The sequence below is a fragment of the Hydra vulgaris genome, chromosome 12 (genome assembly GCF_038396675.1).
Source record: "Hydra vulgaris chromosome 12, alternate assembly HydraT2T_AEP".
NCBI classification, from domain to species: domain Eukaryota; kingdom Metazoa; phylum Cnidaria; class Hydrozoa; order Anthoathecata; family Hydridae; genus Hydra; species Hydra vulgaris.
In genome coordinates, this window is record NC_088931.1 from 20,193,255 (window position 1) to 20,213,252 (window position 19,998).

At 26.7% G+C, this 19,998-nt stretch overlaps 1 protein-coding gene across 1 annotated transcript in view; it reads left to right on the forward strand.

The window, feature by feature from the left end:
- The window catches only part of LOC100202757 (cytoplasmic dynein 2 heavy chain 1), a 78,228-nt gene that overhangs the window by 9,588 nt on the left and 48,642 nt on the right, over nt 1-19,998 (forward strand). The window contains exons 4-28 of the mRNA XM_065812485.1: nt 5,844-5,917; nt 5,986-6,142; nt 6,345-6,520; nt 6,894-7,089; nt 7,486-7,743; nt 7,937-8,035; nt 8,126-8,265; nt 8,555-8,905; nt 9,087-9,330; nt 9,540-9,689; nt 9,835-10,037; nt 10,226-10,381; nt 10,461-10,572; nt 10,676-10,846; nt 12,137-12,295; nt 12,375-12,598; nt 12,681-12,813; nt 12,928-13,158; nt 13,262-13,375; nt 13,669-13,966; nt 18,033-18,271; nt 18,432-18,614; nt 18,792-19,015; nt 19,139-19,260; nt 19,537-19,745. Of these exons, the coding sequence (XP_065668557.1) occupies nt 5,844-5,917; nt 5,986-6,142; nt 6,345-6,520; nt 6,894-7,089; nt 7,486-7,743; nt 7,937-8,035; nt 8,126-8,265; nt 8,555-8,905; nt 9,087-9,330; nt 9,540-9,689; nt 9,835-10,037; nt 10,226-10,381; nt 10,461-10,572; nt 10,676-10,846; nt 12,137-12,295; nt 12,375-12,598; nt 12,681-12,813; nt 12,928-13,158; nt 13,262-13,375; nt 13,669-13,966; nt 18,033-18,271; nt 18,432-18,614; nt 18,792-19,015; nt 19,139-19,260; nt 19,537-19,745 (4,623 nt within the window). The remainder of the gene's footprint in view (nt 1-5,843; nt 5,918-5,985; nt 6,143-6,344; nt 6,521-6,893; nt 7,090-7,485; nt 7,744-7,936; nt 8,036-8,125; nt 8,266-8,554; nt 8,906-9,086; nt 9,331-9,539; nt 9,690-9,834; nt 10,038-10,225; nt 10,382-10,460; nt 10,573-10,675; nt 10,847-12,136; nt 12,296-12,374; nt 12,599-12,680; nt 12,814-12,927; nt 13,159-13,261; nt 13,376-13,668; nt 13,967-18,032; nt 18,272-18,431; nt 18,615-18,791; nt 19,016-19,138; nt 19,261-19,536; nt 19,746-19,998) is intronic.

The following is a 19,998-nucleotide window of genomic DNA, read 5'->3' on the forward strand; positions in this document are numbered from 1 at the left end:
ATAAATTTACTATCTATTTCAAAAAGACTTCTGTCACTATTGTTGTTTTTGCACCATTTGTAGACGTTGATTAGGTCTGCACGAAGTAGCCTGTATTTTACAGTTGTCACATTTAACGCCAACAATCTTTGTTCATACGGTAGACCCTGTAATCCATTGATTCGTTTCGAAGCTCTTCTTAACACATTTTCTAGTTGCCGTTTGTCTTTGAGTTACAAGTCCAGGGTTACAGATTGATCCACAGTATTCTAGGTGAGGGCGGACTAGTGCTGAAAATAGTTTTTTGAAGGATAATAAGTCTGGATATGATGTGAATGTTCTTTTTATTATTCCTATTATTTGTGTGGCTTTGTTGACTTGAATAGTTGTGTGTTTGGAAAATAATAAGTTTGAATCTATGTGAACACCTAAATCTTGTTTGCAATTTGTGGTTTTAATGTTTACTCTTATATTTTTTTCTGGATCATGCATATTATAAGTATGGGATTTGTTGTTGTTTCCTAAGTGTATTACAGAACATTTATCAATGTTAAATTTCATTCCCCATTTTTGAGACCATGTAACAAGAGCATCGATGTCATTTTGTAATTCTTGCGCATATTGAGTTTTTTCAATAGAACGGAAGATTTTGGTATCGTCAGCAAAAAGAGCAGCTTTTGATTTGATTACTTCAGGGATATCGTTGACATATATAATAAAAAGTAAAGCTGAAAGGTTGGAGCCTTGGGGAACTCCACTTTTAACAGGTACCCAGTTTGAATAATTTCCATTAACAACAACTCTTTGTCTACGGTTTTTCAAAAAGTTTTTAATCCAATATAGTATTGATCCATTTATACCATAAGCTTTAAGTTTAGAAATAAGAAATTATGTGGAACTTTGTCAAAGGCTTTTTCAAAATCAAGATAAATGTTGTCGATGGGAATATTATTATCAAGTGATGACGTCCAATATTTAATTACAGTTAAAAGGTTAGTTAAGCAGGAATGATCTGGACGAAATCCATATTGGTGTGGACTTAATAAGTTATTTTTAATCAGGTGTGTAATAATATGATTTTTTATAATTTTTTCAAAGATTTTTATTAAAGTACAAGTTATACTGATAGGTCTATAATTAAGTGCTTTTGATCTGTCTCCTTTTTTAAATATGGGTGTAATTGTTGCGTCTTTCCATATTTGGGGTATTGATCCACTCTCAAGTACTTTGTTAAAAATAGTAGATAGATGTTTAGACATTTGAAAGCAAGTTTTCTTAAATATTATTGGGTGTAATGCATCAGGGCCTGGTGAATTAGATGAGTTTAGACTTTTGAGGTATGTTTCAATATTTTCCGGACTTAGATCAATATTGTTCGTTAGTGGATTTACATTTTTATATGTTAGGTTAAATGGTGGTGTTGCTGTTATTTTTTTGTTTGAAAAAGTATCAGCAAAAAAAATATTGAATAGATGAGCTTTATCTAGATCAGTAGTTGCAACAATATTATTGTATTGGATGTCAGGGAATGCTTCTTTGTTTTTTCTTTTTAATTTGACATACGAGTAAAATGCTTTTGGATTATGGTCTATGTCTCTCGCCAGTTTTTTTTTCAAATTCAATAATTGCTTTTCTGCATGCTGCTTTTGCTTTGTTTCGTGAAATGCAGTACTCATTATATGTTTCTTCATTTCTGTTCAATATATATTGACGATATTTCTCTCGTTTAAATTTAAGTTCATTGATTATTTGAAAGTCAATCCATTTTGAGCGTTTTATATTATTAAAGTTAGATTTTTTAAAGGCAAGAATAAATGAGTGCACGAGCTATAAATAGCCCGTCTAAATACATTTTTGTGGGCTACGTGGGCCGCCCAGCCAGAAAGTCTTGCATGGGCTATTTTGAAAAATTAAAATTATTATGTTTTGATCAAATTATTTTTTATTTTGAAACTTTATTCTGTTAAATCTTCATGCCAGGTATAGTAAAAATTTTAATTGTAATAATAAATGTTTTTTTAGCGATAAAAAGATAGAAAAACAACTTGCAAAAAAAAAAGCCTAACTTTTTTTTTTAAATAATTTTTTATATTTAATTTTTATTTAATAATTTAATAATTAATTAAATAAATAAAAAACAATATTTAGATGCTAAAATATAACTAATCGTTCTAATAAACAACAATATATAAAAATCTGTTATACATCATATTGTTGTTTTATAAAAACGAATGATCTTAATTATATTATTATAAAAGTTTATCCATTTCTCTTCTTCTTTGTGAATTAAAATGTTATCGTATATAAAAATTTCTACAATCGCTTTATTAACAAGTAGGAGAGTGACAAATCATTTAAAATGACTTTGGTAATTAAACTTTGATTAGTTGTATACTTGTAAAGTTGAGGTAATAGTTTTATGAAGTTACTCTGCAATTTTTATCTTTCGCTCAGAGTTATTAGTGTGCGCTCTACTTAGTGTGAGTTTTTGTTATTATGTTTTGGTTTTGGTTTTGTTTTTTGATTTTTATTCAGACTTCATTCTTTTATTCTCCAGTTTTATCAGTTGTATACTTGGATTTTTGTTGAGTTTATTCCAGATAAAGTCAAACCAATAGTTTGCAAGCAACGCAAAAAATGGCAGAAAAACAACCTTCGTAGCCATCACGTTTCTTTATTCAAGCATCTTGACATTTGCTTAAAAAATTTTGCAAAGAATGTGGCAATTTTGCAAGATCTATTTAAGTATTAACATATTGTCTTATTAAAATAATGGAATAAAATATAATATTTTTTAATGCGCTTCTTTAGTTGATTCATTTTTCTTGTGCTTTATAAATCAGATTAAAATTTTAAAATTTTAACCGTGATATCTCTAAGCTATAAAGATATAGTGACAATTAAATTAAAATCTTTTTTTAAATAAACCTTGAACCAAAGAGTTCTATTCTTTTACAATTGTTTTTCAACTGTTTAGACTAAAATTTTAATTATTACTATCGTTTCCGTTCAAAATTAGACACTCAATTTATACTATAAATTGATTAGCAGTCTGTTGATTATAAATGAGATATTCGATTTTTAATAACAAGTTATATATAAGCATATTAAATAAACTGCCGCCTTTTTCAAAAAAAACCCAGGAAGTTATCGCAGAAGTATACAGGGAAATATGCACTACTTTAAACAACTTAAAAGTATGACAAACAAGTTTACCAATCAATTAAGCAAAATGTGTGATTATACAAAAAAGAAATTGTCTTTATTATCTAACAGCTCTTATTGTATAAGTTTACAAATTTCCAAAGAACACTGAAAACCTGGACCTAAATTTTTTTGCAACATATGCATATTTTGCCTGCTTTTTAACATACTAATTATTTATCTTTTAACATAACACAGAATAATACGGAACAGTTATAGCTGTTTGAAATAACTTGTTTGATTTCTATTTTTCATTTTTACATCAGAATATTCAAAAGTTATTTTTTTCATAATTTTTTTAGCATATCCTGAATGAAATAGTTTTGTTTTTTAACTAGTATAACAAACAGTTTTACAAAATTACATCATTTGAGAAGTTTTTAAAAGAATAAATAAACATATTAAAATATTTAACTTTATAATTACCAAAAATTTATATTTTGCACAGGCTTTATTTTGCCAGTGTAAACTGATTAGCACGGGTGTGAAGGCGGGCGCGGGCTATAACCTGCCATTCCTGCCGAAGCCTGTATATACATATAAATACATATACATATGTATATATATATATATATATGTATATATATATACATATATGTATATATATATATACATATATATATATATATATATATATATATATATATATATATATATATATATATATATATATATATATAGACATATATATATATATATATATATATATATATATATATATATATATATATATATATATATATATATATATATATATATATATATATATACTTAAATATATATATATATACTTAATGGAACTTAAAGTTTCATGCCTATTGGCAATCATCAGCCATGAAGTACAAAATCAAAAATATAAAAAACCGTTTAAAAATTACAAACTACAGTAGAATGAGTTCTGACGTTATAGTACAAGAAGACATAATGGAAAACTAATCTCCGCTATCAAATAATGAAAGGAGAAATTTATTTTTGTGTCTGCATTTAGAGACTAATTTGCCTCTTTTGTTTAACAGATTGTTTCCTTTGTAAGATAATATTTCGAATTTCTCATTTAAACAAACCTTACAAATTTTTGACGCAGGATTGTATGATTTACAGCGTTTAATAATATTCCATTTGATTGAAGTTGTGAAATTATTTTCTTTTAATTCCCATACTTCCTTAGAAAACTCAGTGTCGTTTTTGTATTTTTTTATATTAAAAGATTTTTGATGGTTTGTATAACGTAGCTTAAATGAGGTTTCGCTTATCCCAATGTATACTTTATCATTGTATTGAGGTTTATTTGAGCTTACGGTGGCTTGGTAAACAATGTTGTTAGGCAAGCAATTGTTGTTCAGTGGACAAAGAGATTTTTTAATGCAATTGCGGGCTTTTTCTGGTGATTTTATATCACCATGTAAAATATTTTTGTTGTGTGAGTTGATGATAGATTTGATGTTTAGCATAAATATTTTGTGTAGTTTGTGGTTTTTAGGAAAATGCTTGTCAATTAGGGTTAAAAAGCGTTGACCAATTTTGGTTGTAACATTTTTACTAAATGGAGGATTGTACCAGATTATGTTTCATTTGTGGTTATTTTTTGGAACATTTTTTATGCTTGGTTTATATGTCAACTTATAAGTGTATCCCGATTGCTTTTATGCGTCTTCATTAAGGTGTGTTGATTTATTAAAAATAACTTCACTTGATGAGTTGGCAGACAATCTAGCTCGATATTTTTTGGAAGATTATTTATTATGCTAGGTGGATGGTTAGAATCAGCATGCACATAACTTAGGTTATTTTCAGGTTTTCAGTATGGTTGAAAAGAATTTTGAGTAAGATTAAAAGTTAAATCAAGGTAATTAACAATTTTAAGATTGCAATTGATAGAGATGTTGAGATTTTTACGTTTGAAAACTTGAACAACATGCTTTTTTATTTGTTCCATTTGATGGCCATTTTTGTTCTTAAAAACAGCTAACCCCTCAACTCGATATAAACCAAAATCTTTTTTGTTGTAAAACTGCGAAGGTTCTAAAAAGAAAATCCCAACTAGTTCGCAAACTTCCGTGCCATCATAGGCTCCCATTGTAACATCAAACAATCTTGCTTTTTTCTTAATCCATGATATGCCACCATTAAAAATGAATGATTTTCTTGCATGATGTATAATGGATTTGCTTTGCTCGTCTATAATTATATGTTGTTCGGCAAAGGCAATTGCATTATTTAGCATGTTTTCATCAATTGACGGATAAAAATTCTTTATGTCAAATACTAAAAAATTACACTTTAAGTTCCATTAAAAGTTGTTTTTTCTAAAATTCAAGTATAAAACGCTTTGTTTTTGAAAAAATATACATTTTCTTAAATATTGAGCACTCTACAACAATCAAGAGTTTAGTATTTTTAATACTAAATCATACAACAACAATATATATATATATATATATATATATATATATATATATATATATATATATATATATATATATATATATATATATATATATATATATATATATATATATATATATATATATATATATATATATATATATGTATGTATATATATATAAATGTGTGTGTGAGTATATATATATATATATATATATATATATATATATATACACACACACACATATATAGAATTATTGTGTCAATTTTAACAGCTTTTGAGGGAGTTTCAAAGATACAAGGAGCTTGTTAATCGTCCAAACATCAAAAAGTTGCTAACAGCTGAAAGGTTTTAATTATTTTTGATTTAGATAAAAAAAAATTTTTGGCAGCAACTTCAATACTATTTTTATTTAGGGAAGCACTATTAGGACAACTCCATGAACATATAAAAAGTTTAAAGAGTGATTTTCAAGCTCGATCTAGTTTTAAAAATGGAGAAGGACCTCCTAAAGGCAATAATATGCCTGAAATCATAAATTCTATTATTTGGGGAAAGCAACTTAAAGCTAAGGTTTACTCTTTTAAATGTGACTTTCATTTTTGTATAAATTTATATAAAATCTTTTTGTATAATGTGTATGTATAAAAATTTATATAAAATCTTTCTTGAATTTTCTTGTCAGTATATAATTGCTTTAGTTATGTATAGATTTATTGTAGTATAAAGATTTATTAATAAAATGTGGTTGTAAAATAGAAAGAATATAATTTAGGTTGAAGAACTTTTAAAGTCATCTGAATATTTACTCAGTGATATTAGCTCATTTGAGCGTTTTAAGGCAATATGCCAACCATTTATTGTTGAGGTTGGGCAATACATGAAAGAGAATTATGACAATTGGTCAAGGGAAACAATTGATAATATTGAAAATACAGAAAATTCTTTAAGGTTTGTGTAGAAGTTAAAAATGTGATATATTTTCATTTCATCATCATCATCATCATCATCATCATCATCATCATCATCATCATCATCATCATCATCATCATCATCATCATCATCATCATCATCATCATCATTAAAAAGTCTCTACCACATATTAGTTAAGTATCTTGTGGGTTTCTGTGGGTAGATTTTTCTTTTTGTTATACTCATAAGCTCTAAATCCACATCCTACTGCCTTCATAACTATTGCTATTGGACTTCAAAAAGTTTATATATATAAATAAAATGTTTTAAATATATATATTTATACATATAAAATATATATATATATATATATATATATGTATAATATATATTATGCATGTAAAAAAATTAGTTTAAAGACAAATGGAAAACTTATGGAATTGGGTCATACTGATGGAAAGCTTGAAGTTCATTATGATGCTCGTCTTGTAACATTGATTCGTGAAGTTCGCCAACTTCAAGGGATGGGTTATAACGTTTCTTTAAAAATTCAAAACGTTGCTTTAACTGCCTCCAAATTTTACAGACAAGCAATTGTTTTAAAGCAGGTACTTTTTTATTATTTATTAAAGTACTGAGGAATAACTTTTTTTTAATGTTAGTTGTTAATAAAGGGTTGCCCATAAATTACGTCACGCAACTTTTGACCATTTTTACTCCCTCCTTCTCCCATTCCCCCCTCGCTCCCCCCCCCTTACTTTTCACAACATTGTAACTTTTAATAATAAGTCATGTACAAGTTCTCACAAAACTAGTAACCCCCCCCCCCCTCTCTCCTTCTCTGGTTACATAGCAAGTGCTATGTAACCAAAAAAGTTCAAAAAACCACTGATACATTAGCACAATTAGCGATATTTTGTTATTATTGAAACTTTTCAGTTAAGTTATAAATTTTTGCTAACTAAATAAAAAATTTGTTTCATAAAGACAGTATTTATTTATAGGTTGCTCACTTTTATAACACAATTGATCAACAAATGGTTGCTTGTCAACAGTCTATGATGCTTGACACAGCATACGCTTTTGAGCAATTGATAAAGAATCCAAAAGCAGGTTCAAAGGAAAAAGATGGTAAAATGCATGTAACTTGGGATAATCCTCAAGAAGTTGAAGACTATATTAAAAAGCTTCAAGCTGTGGCAGAAAAATTAACAACAGATAATAGAAAATTAAGAAAAATACATAATGTCATGATTGACAAGGTATTCAGCTCTTCATCTGTACAAAAATTTTAAATACTTTTAAATAAAGTTACCAAATAATTTAGTAAACAATGTATATATTTTTTTATTATAATAAAATAATTAAATTAATATTTTTTTAAAGTTAATTTATCTGTTTTTAATTTCATTCTCAAATATAAACAAATATAATAATAAAGATTTTTTATTTAAGGTTTCACAACTTATGAACACTGATCTTTTGCGCAACCCTTTAAAATGGAAAGATACTATTATGGAAATGAGGCAGCTTATAGCAAATCTCACTGAGCAGGCAGGAGGAATTAATTAGTTTTGTCAAAATTTTTAATATTTAATTTTGAATTCTATTTTATATATATATAATTTTTTTTTTTTAAAAAAGGGTTTCAAAGTTAGCAATATGAAACCATGGACATTGTTTCTTGACCATCAATTATACAAAGCACTTGAGCATCAGTACCAACTTGGATTAGAAGCATTGCATGAAAATCTCCCAGAAATAAAAGTTGAACTTGTTTTTAGGTTTGTCTTTTCATTTACTATAAATTGTTTTTTCCTAGAGGTTCATGGGAATGATTTTTAGACTTCAGTTAAAAGCTTTCTACATATCTATTGTCTCAATAGTATTTGATTAAATTTCTAGGCAGCAATTTGAAATAAATCTTCATATTGTTGTCATATTTATGTAGAAAATACACTCTTATTGTATTTTGTCATATTTATATGTAGGCATTGTCTATAGAAACTTATTTTAATAAATAGAAATTCTTGATTTAAAAAAATTAATTACTATTTTAATTACATTTTATAGACAGCAGCAGTTACAGTTCAAACCTCCAATGGAAGAAATACGAATGAAATATTATCGTGAGATTCGAAAGTTTATTTCTATACCTAAAAACTTTAAAGGTCTAGCTGATAATTACTTGATGTTTCAAAGTGTGATAGAAAACAATAGTTCTTTATTTGAAACAGTTTATTCAAAAGCAGAAACTCTTTTTAACCGTCTTCAAAACGTTCAACAACAGTTTGTTGAGTGGGTTGTGTTTGGTAGCACAGATATGGATGCATTAGCAGATAAGCACTTGCAAACAGCGTCAGACTGGGAGATGAATATTAAATTGATCAAGTTGAAGGGAAAAGAATCTGAGAAACTTCCTCCGTTTGTTTTTTGTTTTTTTTTACTTGATTAATATTTTTATATATATATATATATATTTTAAATCTATCATATTGTATTATGATTATTGTTACTATTATTTTGTATTAATAGTTAATCTAATTATTTTTTTCTGCGAGAATTTAATAAAAGTATTTATATACATATATGTTTTACATTGTAGAGTTGTTAAAGTTGATTGCATAACTGTTTCGACCGTTCCTATAAAATCAACTATTGATGATCTGATTTCAAAGTTGTTTGATACTTTGTTGTTATCTTTGCGTCGTTCTATTGTCAATGGATACAATGAGTCTGATCACTTTGTCTCAAATAGTATACAATCTCTGAGTATAATTCCACATTCAGTTGATGAAATGGGGGAAGCTAACTTAAGATACAACATGGTTATGGAAGGGAAATCAAAAGTAAGAGAAAAACAAAAAAATAATGTCATGCAACATCTTAAAAATCTTATGATTAATGTTTTGTTTTTTTATTTTTAATTTTTTATAATTCTTTTACTTTATTCAAATTACTTAATTATGATTTTCTAATAATAATCAATAACCCATCGGAAATAAATTTTTAGTTAAGATGATTATTATATTTATATGTCATAACTTTATATTTTTAGTTTAAAGAATTTAACGAAGAGTTGGAGCTGAAAAATAAGCTTTTAGGGCAAACTGCTGGTGGAGGGATTGAAAAAGTATCTGAGCTTAAGCAGAAGTGGGAGTACCTTGAGCAGCAGCTGGTCTCACACTCTGTTATGATCAAAGGACAGGTGCTGCTAAGTTTGACTATCATTGTTAAATTTATTTCCATTTATCTCTATTGTTATTATTACTAACATTAATATTATTGTTATTCACTATTAAACTTGATGATGGTAAATTTATAAATGTTGCAATATTTTGGTCACATTTTAGATGAATTCAATGATGAAAGATTTAACTAGTAGAATAGAGGCTTTTCAACAAGAGCTGCAACGTTTTTCTTCAAGATGGCATCAGCTAAAACCTGCAAACATTGATGCTGATGCAGATCAAAAGACATGCTCTGAAGCAGTCAACAATGTTAAAGAAAGGCGTGCTGAGTTTGAGGATTTAAAAGAACGCAAAAAAAAACTAATGTACACTATTTTCATTAAGTTACTTTGTTTTTTAAATATTCTTTTTTTTTAATTATCTTTTAGACTTCTTTTGTTTTCTGACTTGTGTTTTTTTAATATTTTATAAACTTATTTTAAGTTTTCAAAGTATTTTCAATTTGTAATCAGTTGGTTGAAATGTTTTTTTTTAACTTCAAAATTCTTTACAGTGCTGATTCATTGAATTTTGAAATGGCTCCTCCAGATATACCACTTGTTGAGGAATTGGAAAGTGACATATCATTATTTGAAGATATGTGGAGGCTGTATGAGGAGTTCAACACTGATTTAAATGCAATGGGTGAGCAAGACTGGATTTCTTTCAGGTAAGAAATATTTTATTGAAGTTCAAAAGTTTATTTTTAAAATTAAAAGTTTGTTTTATTTTGTTTATATTTACAACAGGAATCATACTGGTCAGTTTGATGACATGCTTGGTATTTGGAAAGATAAGCTAAGGAAAACTGAACCCAATGTCATAGTGTTGAAGATTCAAAAAGATGTTGATATGTATAAAGTAAGGGTTGCTATTTAATGCAATCAGCTTAAAGAAGACTATTTATAGTAGATAATATTATTTTATATTTTTGTTTTTATATATGCTACATCACTGTGTTTAGAATCTTTTTCCTGTCCTTAAATATGTTCGTGGTGATACTTTATCATCTGACCATTGGTTAGAACTGTTTCGAATGGTGAAAATGCCAAAAGGAGTAACATTAGAAAAGTTAACATTTGCTAATATCTTAAGTGTTGCAGAAAACATTGTGGCAAACCATGATCAGCTCAAAGTAAGTTTTTCTAAGCTTATTGAATGGTTTTATATTATTGAATTAAAGTCAAATTAATTTACTTTATCATTTAAGCATTTCAGTTTAAAGCATTGATACATACAGCATAATTTTTTTTTTTAAGTTTCTAGCTTTAAAAGTTAAGCAAAAGTTCTGTTAAAAATAAAATTAATTCAAATGTCTTTTTTTTAATTAAAATTTAAGAAATTTTTTTTTTTTTAATTTTGCATATGATTTTTTAGCAATTTCAATTCAAATTACTTTAAATAAAATAAAGATAAAAGTTTTGACTCAGCATTATTGAATTCAAGTTTCAACAAAAATAAATAAAATAACTTAAAAAATCTGTTGCTATGTCTACTGCTTGAAAATCCACTGATGGAATCATTATATACAATCAATAACTTTTTATTGTTGGAGTTGAAATCTTGATTTTGTGGCCATTTTGAACTTTTTTTTTGAACTTTTTTAGTAATTTTTGAGCAGCTTCAAATGTGTTACGCTTGAATTGTAAAATTTTTTTTTGATCAATAGCTGGAGATGTTTTTCTGTCATGATTTCTTCCAGCAATATCAGTTGTTGTTCCAATCAAATTATGCTTTTTCATAATGTTGCGGAGTGTTCAAAAAAGGATTACAGCCTGCTTATCAACATCTCTGTAGGTCTTGCCATCATTTACTAAACCCACAACTAAATCTTTTTGAAAATTTGTTCAATGTTGTTTAACAATGTGCATGTTACTATAAACTAATTAAGCTTATTTAATTAATCGATATGTGTATAATATACTCTTAGATATAAACTTTTATTTATTCTATAGAACTTTTAATTTTATTCTCACAAAACTTCAAAAAAAATATTAAAAAAATTTAGGTGTCAATAATTTTTTAGTTGCCTATATATCTTGTGTATGCTTCTTTTGTTTTTTAAAACAATAACTATATGGTTAAATCATGTACAAATATAAACAAAAGCTTTTATAATAGATGTATACTTTGATATTCATTTAAATTTTTTAAAGTTTTTTTTTTTATGAATAAACAGATAAGCTCAAAAAAAAAAATTTAATACAAGTTGTTTATGTCATTTTTTTGCACTTAGTATACATATATAATATTTTTGCACTTTGTATACATATAAAATATTTGTTAAGATTAGATTTTGAAGATTATTATTTATTATTATTGGTTTTAACCATATAAGATACTGCTATGGAGACTGAAAATTAATAACAAATAGTGTAAGTATTGCTTATATATATTTATCAATTACATTTTTAACATTTTGTAGGAGTTAAATAATCGTGCACAAGGAGAAGTATCAATTAGAGATGCTCTTCGAGAACTTGACTTTTGGGGTGCTGGGGCAGTTTTTAATTTTACATCATATACAGATACCAGTAGTAAAAATGTGCAACTTGTAAAAGACTGGAAAGAGCTTTTTAATCAGGTAAAATTTTATTTTATTCTTAAACTGTAATATTAAATAACTGTATTTCTGATTCAATTCTTTTTTACAAATAAAACAGGTGGGAGATAATCAGTGTCTTCTCCAATCACTAAAAGATTCACCGTACTATCAGGGATTTGCCGACAAAGCATCTTTATGGGAAACACGCTTAATTGACCTAGATGAATATTTACACAACTTAAATGAAATTCAGAGAAAATGGGTTTATTTAGAACCAATATTTGGCAGAGGAGCTCTACCAAGAGAGCAAGAAAGATTCAAAAGAGTGGATGATGATTTCAGGTGATTTTTAAGTAATTTTGTAATTTTCACATTTTAATTTTAATTTTTTTTAACATTTTTTATAAATTTCTTTTTTATCAAGATCAATAATCTTTGGGATGGAAAATGATGCAAGATTGGTATCTCTTGTATCAAGACCAGGCATTCGTAACATGCTTATTACAATGTTGGACCAGTTACAGCGATGCCAAAAATCTCTTAATGAGTTCTTAGAGGTTTTTTTTAGTTTTTTAAATAAAAAATCAATACAAGTACTTACTTGTATGGATTTTTTTATTTTAGAGAAAGAGGTTGATGTACAAAACACAATTATTTTAAAAATTATTTAGGAAAAACGTTCATTGTTTCCTCGTTTTTATTTCATTGGTGATGATGATCTATTAGAAATACTTGGTCAATCTACAAATCCAAACGTTATTCAAACGCATCTTAAAAAACTTTTTGCTGGAATTCACAAAGTTGATTTTAGTGATGGATCTCATCATATTATTGCAATGAGGTCTTTAGATGGAGAAGTTGTAAAACTTAATACTCCAGTTGTTATTACTGAAGAAGTAGAAGTATGTTTTGCAATGTTTATTTATTATAAAATTTTAAAATAGTTTAGTGAAATTTTTACTTAATTTTTAGTAAAATTATCAAACAAAAATTTTGGTTTTATAGGTTTGGCTTGCTGCACTTGCTCTTCAAATGAAAGAAACTCTTAAATTAATGGCCGTTGAATGCTATAGGAACAGCAAAGCTGGTAATGTTGATCCCTCAAAATATCCTTCACAGGTTTCATTATATTCATTGTTTTAATACTTTTAATTGTAAAAAGTAGACATTAAAATTTGTATAACAATTTAAAATTTATTATACATTAAAGTTTATAAAACAATTAAAAAAGTATTATGTCTAATGACATATATTTGGCTTTAAAAGCTTATTATTAGGATTTTAAAACCTTTTCAATTCCTTTAATGATAGATTTTAATTTTTTATAAAATTTGTGCATGTCCACACCTGAGTGCACATATTTAAAATTTAACCAATAAGATAAGTCAATTAACACTTCTGGTTATTTACAGGTTCTCTGCATCGCAGAGGCTATCTTATTTACTGAAAAATGCGAAGAAGCTTTACGGAATAACCGCTTACATAAGTTTAAGTCGGAACTTGAAGCACAACTTGAGAGTTATACTGCAACTGAGATTAAACATGATTCTTCTGATGTTGCTTCAAATGTACTGGAATTAAAATTAAAAGCTCTTATTCTTGATGCAATTCATTTTATTGATGTTGTTGAACAGTTGCAAAAAGAGAATGCTAAAAGTGTTGAAGATTGGGCTTGGCAAAAACAACTGAGGTTTTATCTTAATAAACAAGGTTTGGTAATACTAAATTTTTGTTTCTGCTAAAAGCAATAAGCAAAAAGTAATCAAAATAATAATTATAATAGAAATAAAACAATAATAATAACAATAACTAGAACAATAAAATAATAATATTTTAAAATCATACAATAATAAACATAAATTGAGCAAACGAAGCACAGTGTTTAGTGAGCTAAACACTGCGCTTTGATCCATAGAGATCTGTGTTTTAACATCATCTCTAAGCACCTTTTATAATATTAGTAAGGAAGGAGGTGTTACTTCCTTTCAAATGCTCTTCCATGGTGCTCTGTGATAAGTCTGTAAGGACTTCTTGGGGTGGGGGCTGTCCATTAATTACATCAACAATTTTCTGGCAATTTTTACCTCTTTAACCAAACTTTAGAACATATTTCCAGTTTATAACTACAAAAACTTACTTCGAACAAAAAAATAAAGATTAAAGGGTTCGCAAAAATGTATACACCTTACACATTTAAATTATGAACACATTTCAAATTAATGCAACACTTCAATGTGCAAATTCTTCTCGCTTTAACTTTTAGACCTAATTCAATTTCACAGTAAAAGCCAATTATTTCTAATAGAGTTTAGTATAACGAAAGATGCATTTAACAAATTGTATAAACCAGGGGTCGACAACTTATTGAGACAGAAGTGCCAAAAGTTGCAATTTACAATGTTATAGTCCACTGTGCAAATAAAAAGATTTATTTAAGTACATGGTCTACATTATAATATTTAAACATTTATACCAGAGGTTGGCAACCTGCAGCTTGCAAGCCTCATGTGGTTCTTTCGATGTCAAGATGCGCCTCTTTAGCTCCATGCATGAATATTAATATAATATTGAAATAAAGATGTTGGTAGCACTTTAAAAGCAGAATTTTTAAAGAGCTACCAACATCTTTATTTCAAATAATATACAATAGTGGTGTAGTAGTAAAGCGCTCGCTTCATAAGCGAGAAGGTTCGCAGTTTGATCCCCACCACGTTCCTAGTACTACCGCGCTCAACTTGTTTCTCCGCCCAGTGGCCTTGTTCATCAAGGTTTGTGTTTCGTAGTTATAGAGTTGAGAGAGGGTTATAGCCACTATTAAGTAGCCTCCTCATCCGTAGTGGTTTTCTTGGCCTTGAAGAGATGAATAACAAAAAAAAAATCTTTTTTCAAATCATCTACCAGATCTTTATTTCAATATTATATTACAGGGTTATTCATTTTTATATGCGCTTCTATTCATTTTTATATGCGTGTTTATTTATTCTATGTGTATTTATTTATTCTTAGATGCTTATTTATTCATTCTTATATGCGTATTTATTCATTCTTATATGCGTTTTAAGAAAGCACAGTTTTTTCAAAACAAATGGCTCTTGTTTCCTGTTAAATGAGGTTAAAAATACTTAAGACAAAGACTTTTTACATTTGATGATGGTTTATTTAAGGTACAAACTACCCTCTTTTTCTTACTTATTAGTATTAAGTCTTTGTTTAATTTTATTATTAAATTTATTGATTGATTAAATTATTATCTAATTATTCATTTATCTAGATTTAAATTTAATTATTTATAATTATTATTAATCACAATTATTTACTCTATGGATGGAAGAGAAAATAGCAGTGCCAAACGAAAAACAAGGAAAAATGTTACAAAAGAGTTTAATTGAAAAGCTTAAGCATTTAGTTGAAATAAATGCATCTACAACAAGCATTTCCACTTCTCTTAATTTATTTTAGTTCAAAATCTTATTGTTAAGTTAAACAGAGGAGAAATCTACATCATGACTGCATTCAAGTTGCTTTCTAATGAAAAATGAGGTAAAAGACCTATAAACACTCAAATAAAAAATATTATTGAATTATGCGTACAAGTAAACAATCATTGTACTCAAGAAGCAATAAAAGAAAATCTTTCTGCAGCAGGCTTCAACATGTCTCAGCCTACTATTTCAAGAAAACTCAAGCGCTCAGATTTATCAAGAAAGCATGTTGTACAGATTTATCAAGAAAGCATGTTGTGCAGATTTATCAAGAAAGCATGTTGTGCAGTATGTGTCAGAAGAACAAAACTTGACACGAGTTATGCATTTTGCAAACAAAATTAACGGAATTTCAAATGAAAAACTTATTTATTTGGATGAAACTGGATTTAATGTGCACATTAACAGCTCATATGGTTATTCGCTAAGGGGTGCACCAGCAATTTTACAGTTGTCTGCAAATCATGGCAAGAATATTTGTTTGATTTGTGCTGCTTCAACAATGGAAGTGTTGGCTTATGAAATAAAAACTGGAAGCTGAAATGCAGATCCATTTTTTACTTTCATTACTACAATGTGGAAGCGCCAGTGCTTGTTATGGACAAATGTAAGTTCCACTGGAGTCTTTCTGTTAGGCAAACACTAGCCTCTCATAGCATTGCTGTTAACTATCTACCAGCATACACGCCACAGCTGAATCCAATAGAAAAATTTTTTCTTCTTTAAAGCATACTTACAAACAAAAAAGAAAATATGGATGGGGTAATCAGGAAACTTAAAAATATTAAGGATACTAAAAAGTTTAATTTAATTCCATTTTACAACCATATGCGTAGCTACATAAATCCAGAGCTGGCTCTACAACCATTTTTAAAATAAATAGCAGTGGCAACAACCTAATTTATATTTTGAATATGTTACTATAAAAACATAAAAGCCTATTTAATGTTTATATAAAATTATAATAGAGATTTTACGGTAGTTGATTCGCATATAAATGCGCATATAGGAATAAATAAACATGCATATAAGAATGAATAAATATGCATATAAGAATGAATAAATACGCATGTAATAAAATGAATATATAATAAAATGATATATATAACAGGGTTCCCACTCCTCCTTAAAAACCTCAAATATCCTTAAAAAAACATATTCTCCTTAAAAGTCCTTAAATAACCTTAAAAAAAGATAAAATTTGACTGCTCTCCTTAATTTCTTCTTATTTATTATTATTTTTTTAATCATGTAGAAATAAATATATATAATAAAATGTATAATGAATGTATAATAAAATATATAATAAATGAATATATAATAAAATATATAATAAATGAATATATAATAAAATATATAATAAATGAATATATAATAAAATATATAATAAATGAATATATAATAAAATATATAATAAATGAATATATAATAAAATATATAATAAATGAATATATAATAAAATATATAATAAATGAATATATAATAAAATATATAATAAATGAATATATAATAAAATATATAATAAATGAATATATAATAAAATATATAATAAATGAATATATAATAAAATATATAATAAATGAATATATAATAAAATATATAATAAATGAATATATAATAAAATATATAATAAATGAATATATAATAAAATATATAATAAATGAATATATAATAAAATATATAATAAATGAATATATAATAAAATATATAATAAATGAATATATAATAAATGAATATAAAATAAAATGAATAGATACGACAATGACTAATCAACAACAACTTTGAAAAAAAAATAGTGTTACAAACAAACATCTTGTGTGTGCTTATTTAATTTTGTACGTGTCAGGTCTTTTTAAAGCACAAGATGGTTTTTAAAAAGTAGGAATATAAGCAGCTTTTTAAAAAAGCTATTTATATGTAACAGGAATTCAAACGTTGCCTAGTTTTCCTTTTTTTACTAAACTAAATTTATTTTAAAAAGTAAGATTGTTGGCATCCACTTGTCTTAACCTCCCCCCCCCCTTCCCCCTGTCAACATATGTTAAAACAAGTCAGACCCCCCTCCCCCTATTTTGTTGACGTAATCGATGGACAGCCCCTTGGGACACCTAAAATAAAAAAATAATTATAAAAAAAATGATAGAAGTAATAAAACAATAATAATAAAAATGATAATGATAATAATGATTATAACAACAACAAAGTAACATTTATAATAACAATTATAAAATCAAATATGTATATATTTCTTAAACTTTAGTGACATTAATTTATATTTTTTTAAATATTTGAAGGTGAATGCTACATGAGTATGGTAGATGCTGATTTTTCATATACTTATGAATACCAAGGTAATGCACAGAAGCTGGTTCACACGCCACTAACTGACAAATGTTATCTTACTCTAACACAGGGTATGAAAATGGGTCTTGGAGGGAACCCTTATGGTCCTGCTGGTACTGGAAAAACAGAAAGTGTGAAAGCACTTGGTGGATTATTTGGAAGACAAGTCCTTGTATTTAATTGTGATGAGGTGAAATTAATTTTTAATATAAATCTTAACTTTGTTTTTTTTTTGTAGATGTCAAATCTATAGGTTGTTTAATTTAAATGCTTAGAATAATGTATTAAATTGTATTAACATTTTTGTTTTTTTAGTTTTTAAATTAGTGATGTTTATTATTAAAATTTAGGGTATTGATGTTAAGTCTATAGGAAGAATATTTATTGGGCTAGTGAAATGTGGTGCATGGGGATGTTTTGATGAGTTTAATCGTTTGGAAGAAGCAGTACTGTCTGCAGTTTCAACTCAAATACAAAGCATTCAAGCCTCAATAAAAAATAGAGAAGCTAGCATGGAACTAATGGGAAGAAATGTAAGCCAATAACATTTTCTCAGTTTTCATAAGATTTATCAGAATTCTTTAAGCTATTGTTAAAAGGCAAAAACTTATTAACTCAATTTGGTTTTTTATTTAGTTCACTTATGAAAGACATATAATAAACATCTATTAAATTAAAGTAACTTTTTTTTACAAAGATATTTTTTACAGGTTACTTTAGATTTGAATTCTGGAATTTTTATTACACTTAATCCAGCAGGAAAAGGATATGGTGGTCGTCAAAAGCTGCCCGATAATTTGAAGCAATTATTTCGCCCAGTTGTAATGTCAAAACCTAATAATGAACTAATTTCTGAAGTTATACTATTTTCAGAAGGTTTTAAAGATGGAAAGAATTTAGGAAGAAAGTTGGTGGCTATATTTACATTATCTGCGTGAGTTATTTTTTATGAAAAACCTACAAATAAATTCATATAAATTTTAAATAACAAATAAGGTAAGTTGTCACAATATTTTTTACTATAAAATAAGTTGTTTTTTTTTTCATCTTATGTTAGAGAACTTCTTTCAAAACAGCAGCATTATGATTGGGGACTTCGTCCTTTAAAGACTGTTTTAAAAGGTTGCGGAGATTTACTTCAAAAAGAAAAACAGAATAAAACTGATGATAGCAAGAAAAGTATTTATAGTTAAAATTCAATTTTTTTCCACATTTCTCTACATTTTACATTTGAGTTGATATATATATATATAATTATTTATTGGTAAATTTGTGTAAATTTGTAATTGGTAAGTTATTAAAGTATTTATTGGTAAATCATTTAAATTGATAATTGGTAAATTATTTAAATTACTTATTGGTAAATTATTTAAATGAAAATAGTTGTTAGCTTCGCTTTTAAACGATACATTTAGTATTTCTATTTAATTTTTTAATATAATTTTATCTTTATAGTAGATAAAAATGCTGAGACAAACTTGGTTGTCCAAGCATTACGCTTAAATACTTTATCAAAATTAACTTTCTCGGATTCAAAACGATTTGATGCACTTATTAAAGATGTGTTTCCAGGCATAGATTTTCAGGATGTTGAGTATAAAACACTAAAAGAAGCACTTAAAGTAACTATGAAAGAAATGGGTCTTGTAGAAAGTCCAGTTCAGGTTATTTTGTTTTTATAAAGATCTATACATACATACATACATGCATACATGCATACATACATACATACATACATACATACATACATACATACATACATACATACATACATACATACATACATACATACATACATACATATATTTGTTCCTTCAGGAATTTATAAAACAGTTATAAGTTTCTTTTTAAATATATATAAAAAAATTGATTACAAAAAGTTTGTGGATTGCATTATAACAATATCATTGAAATGTA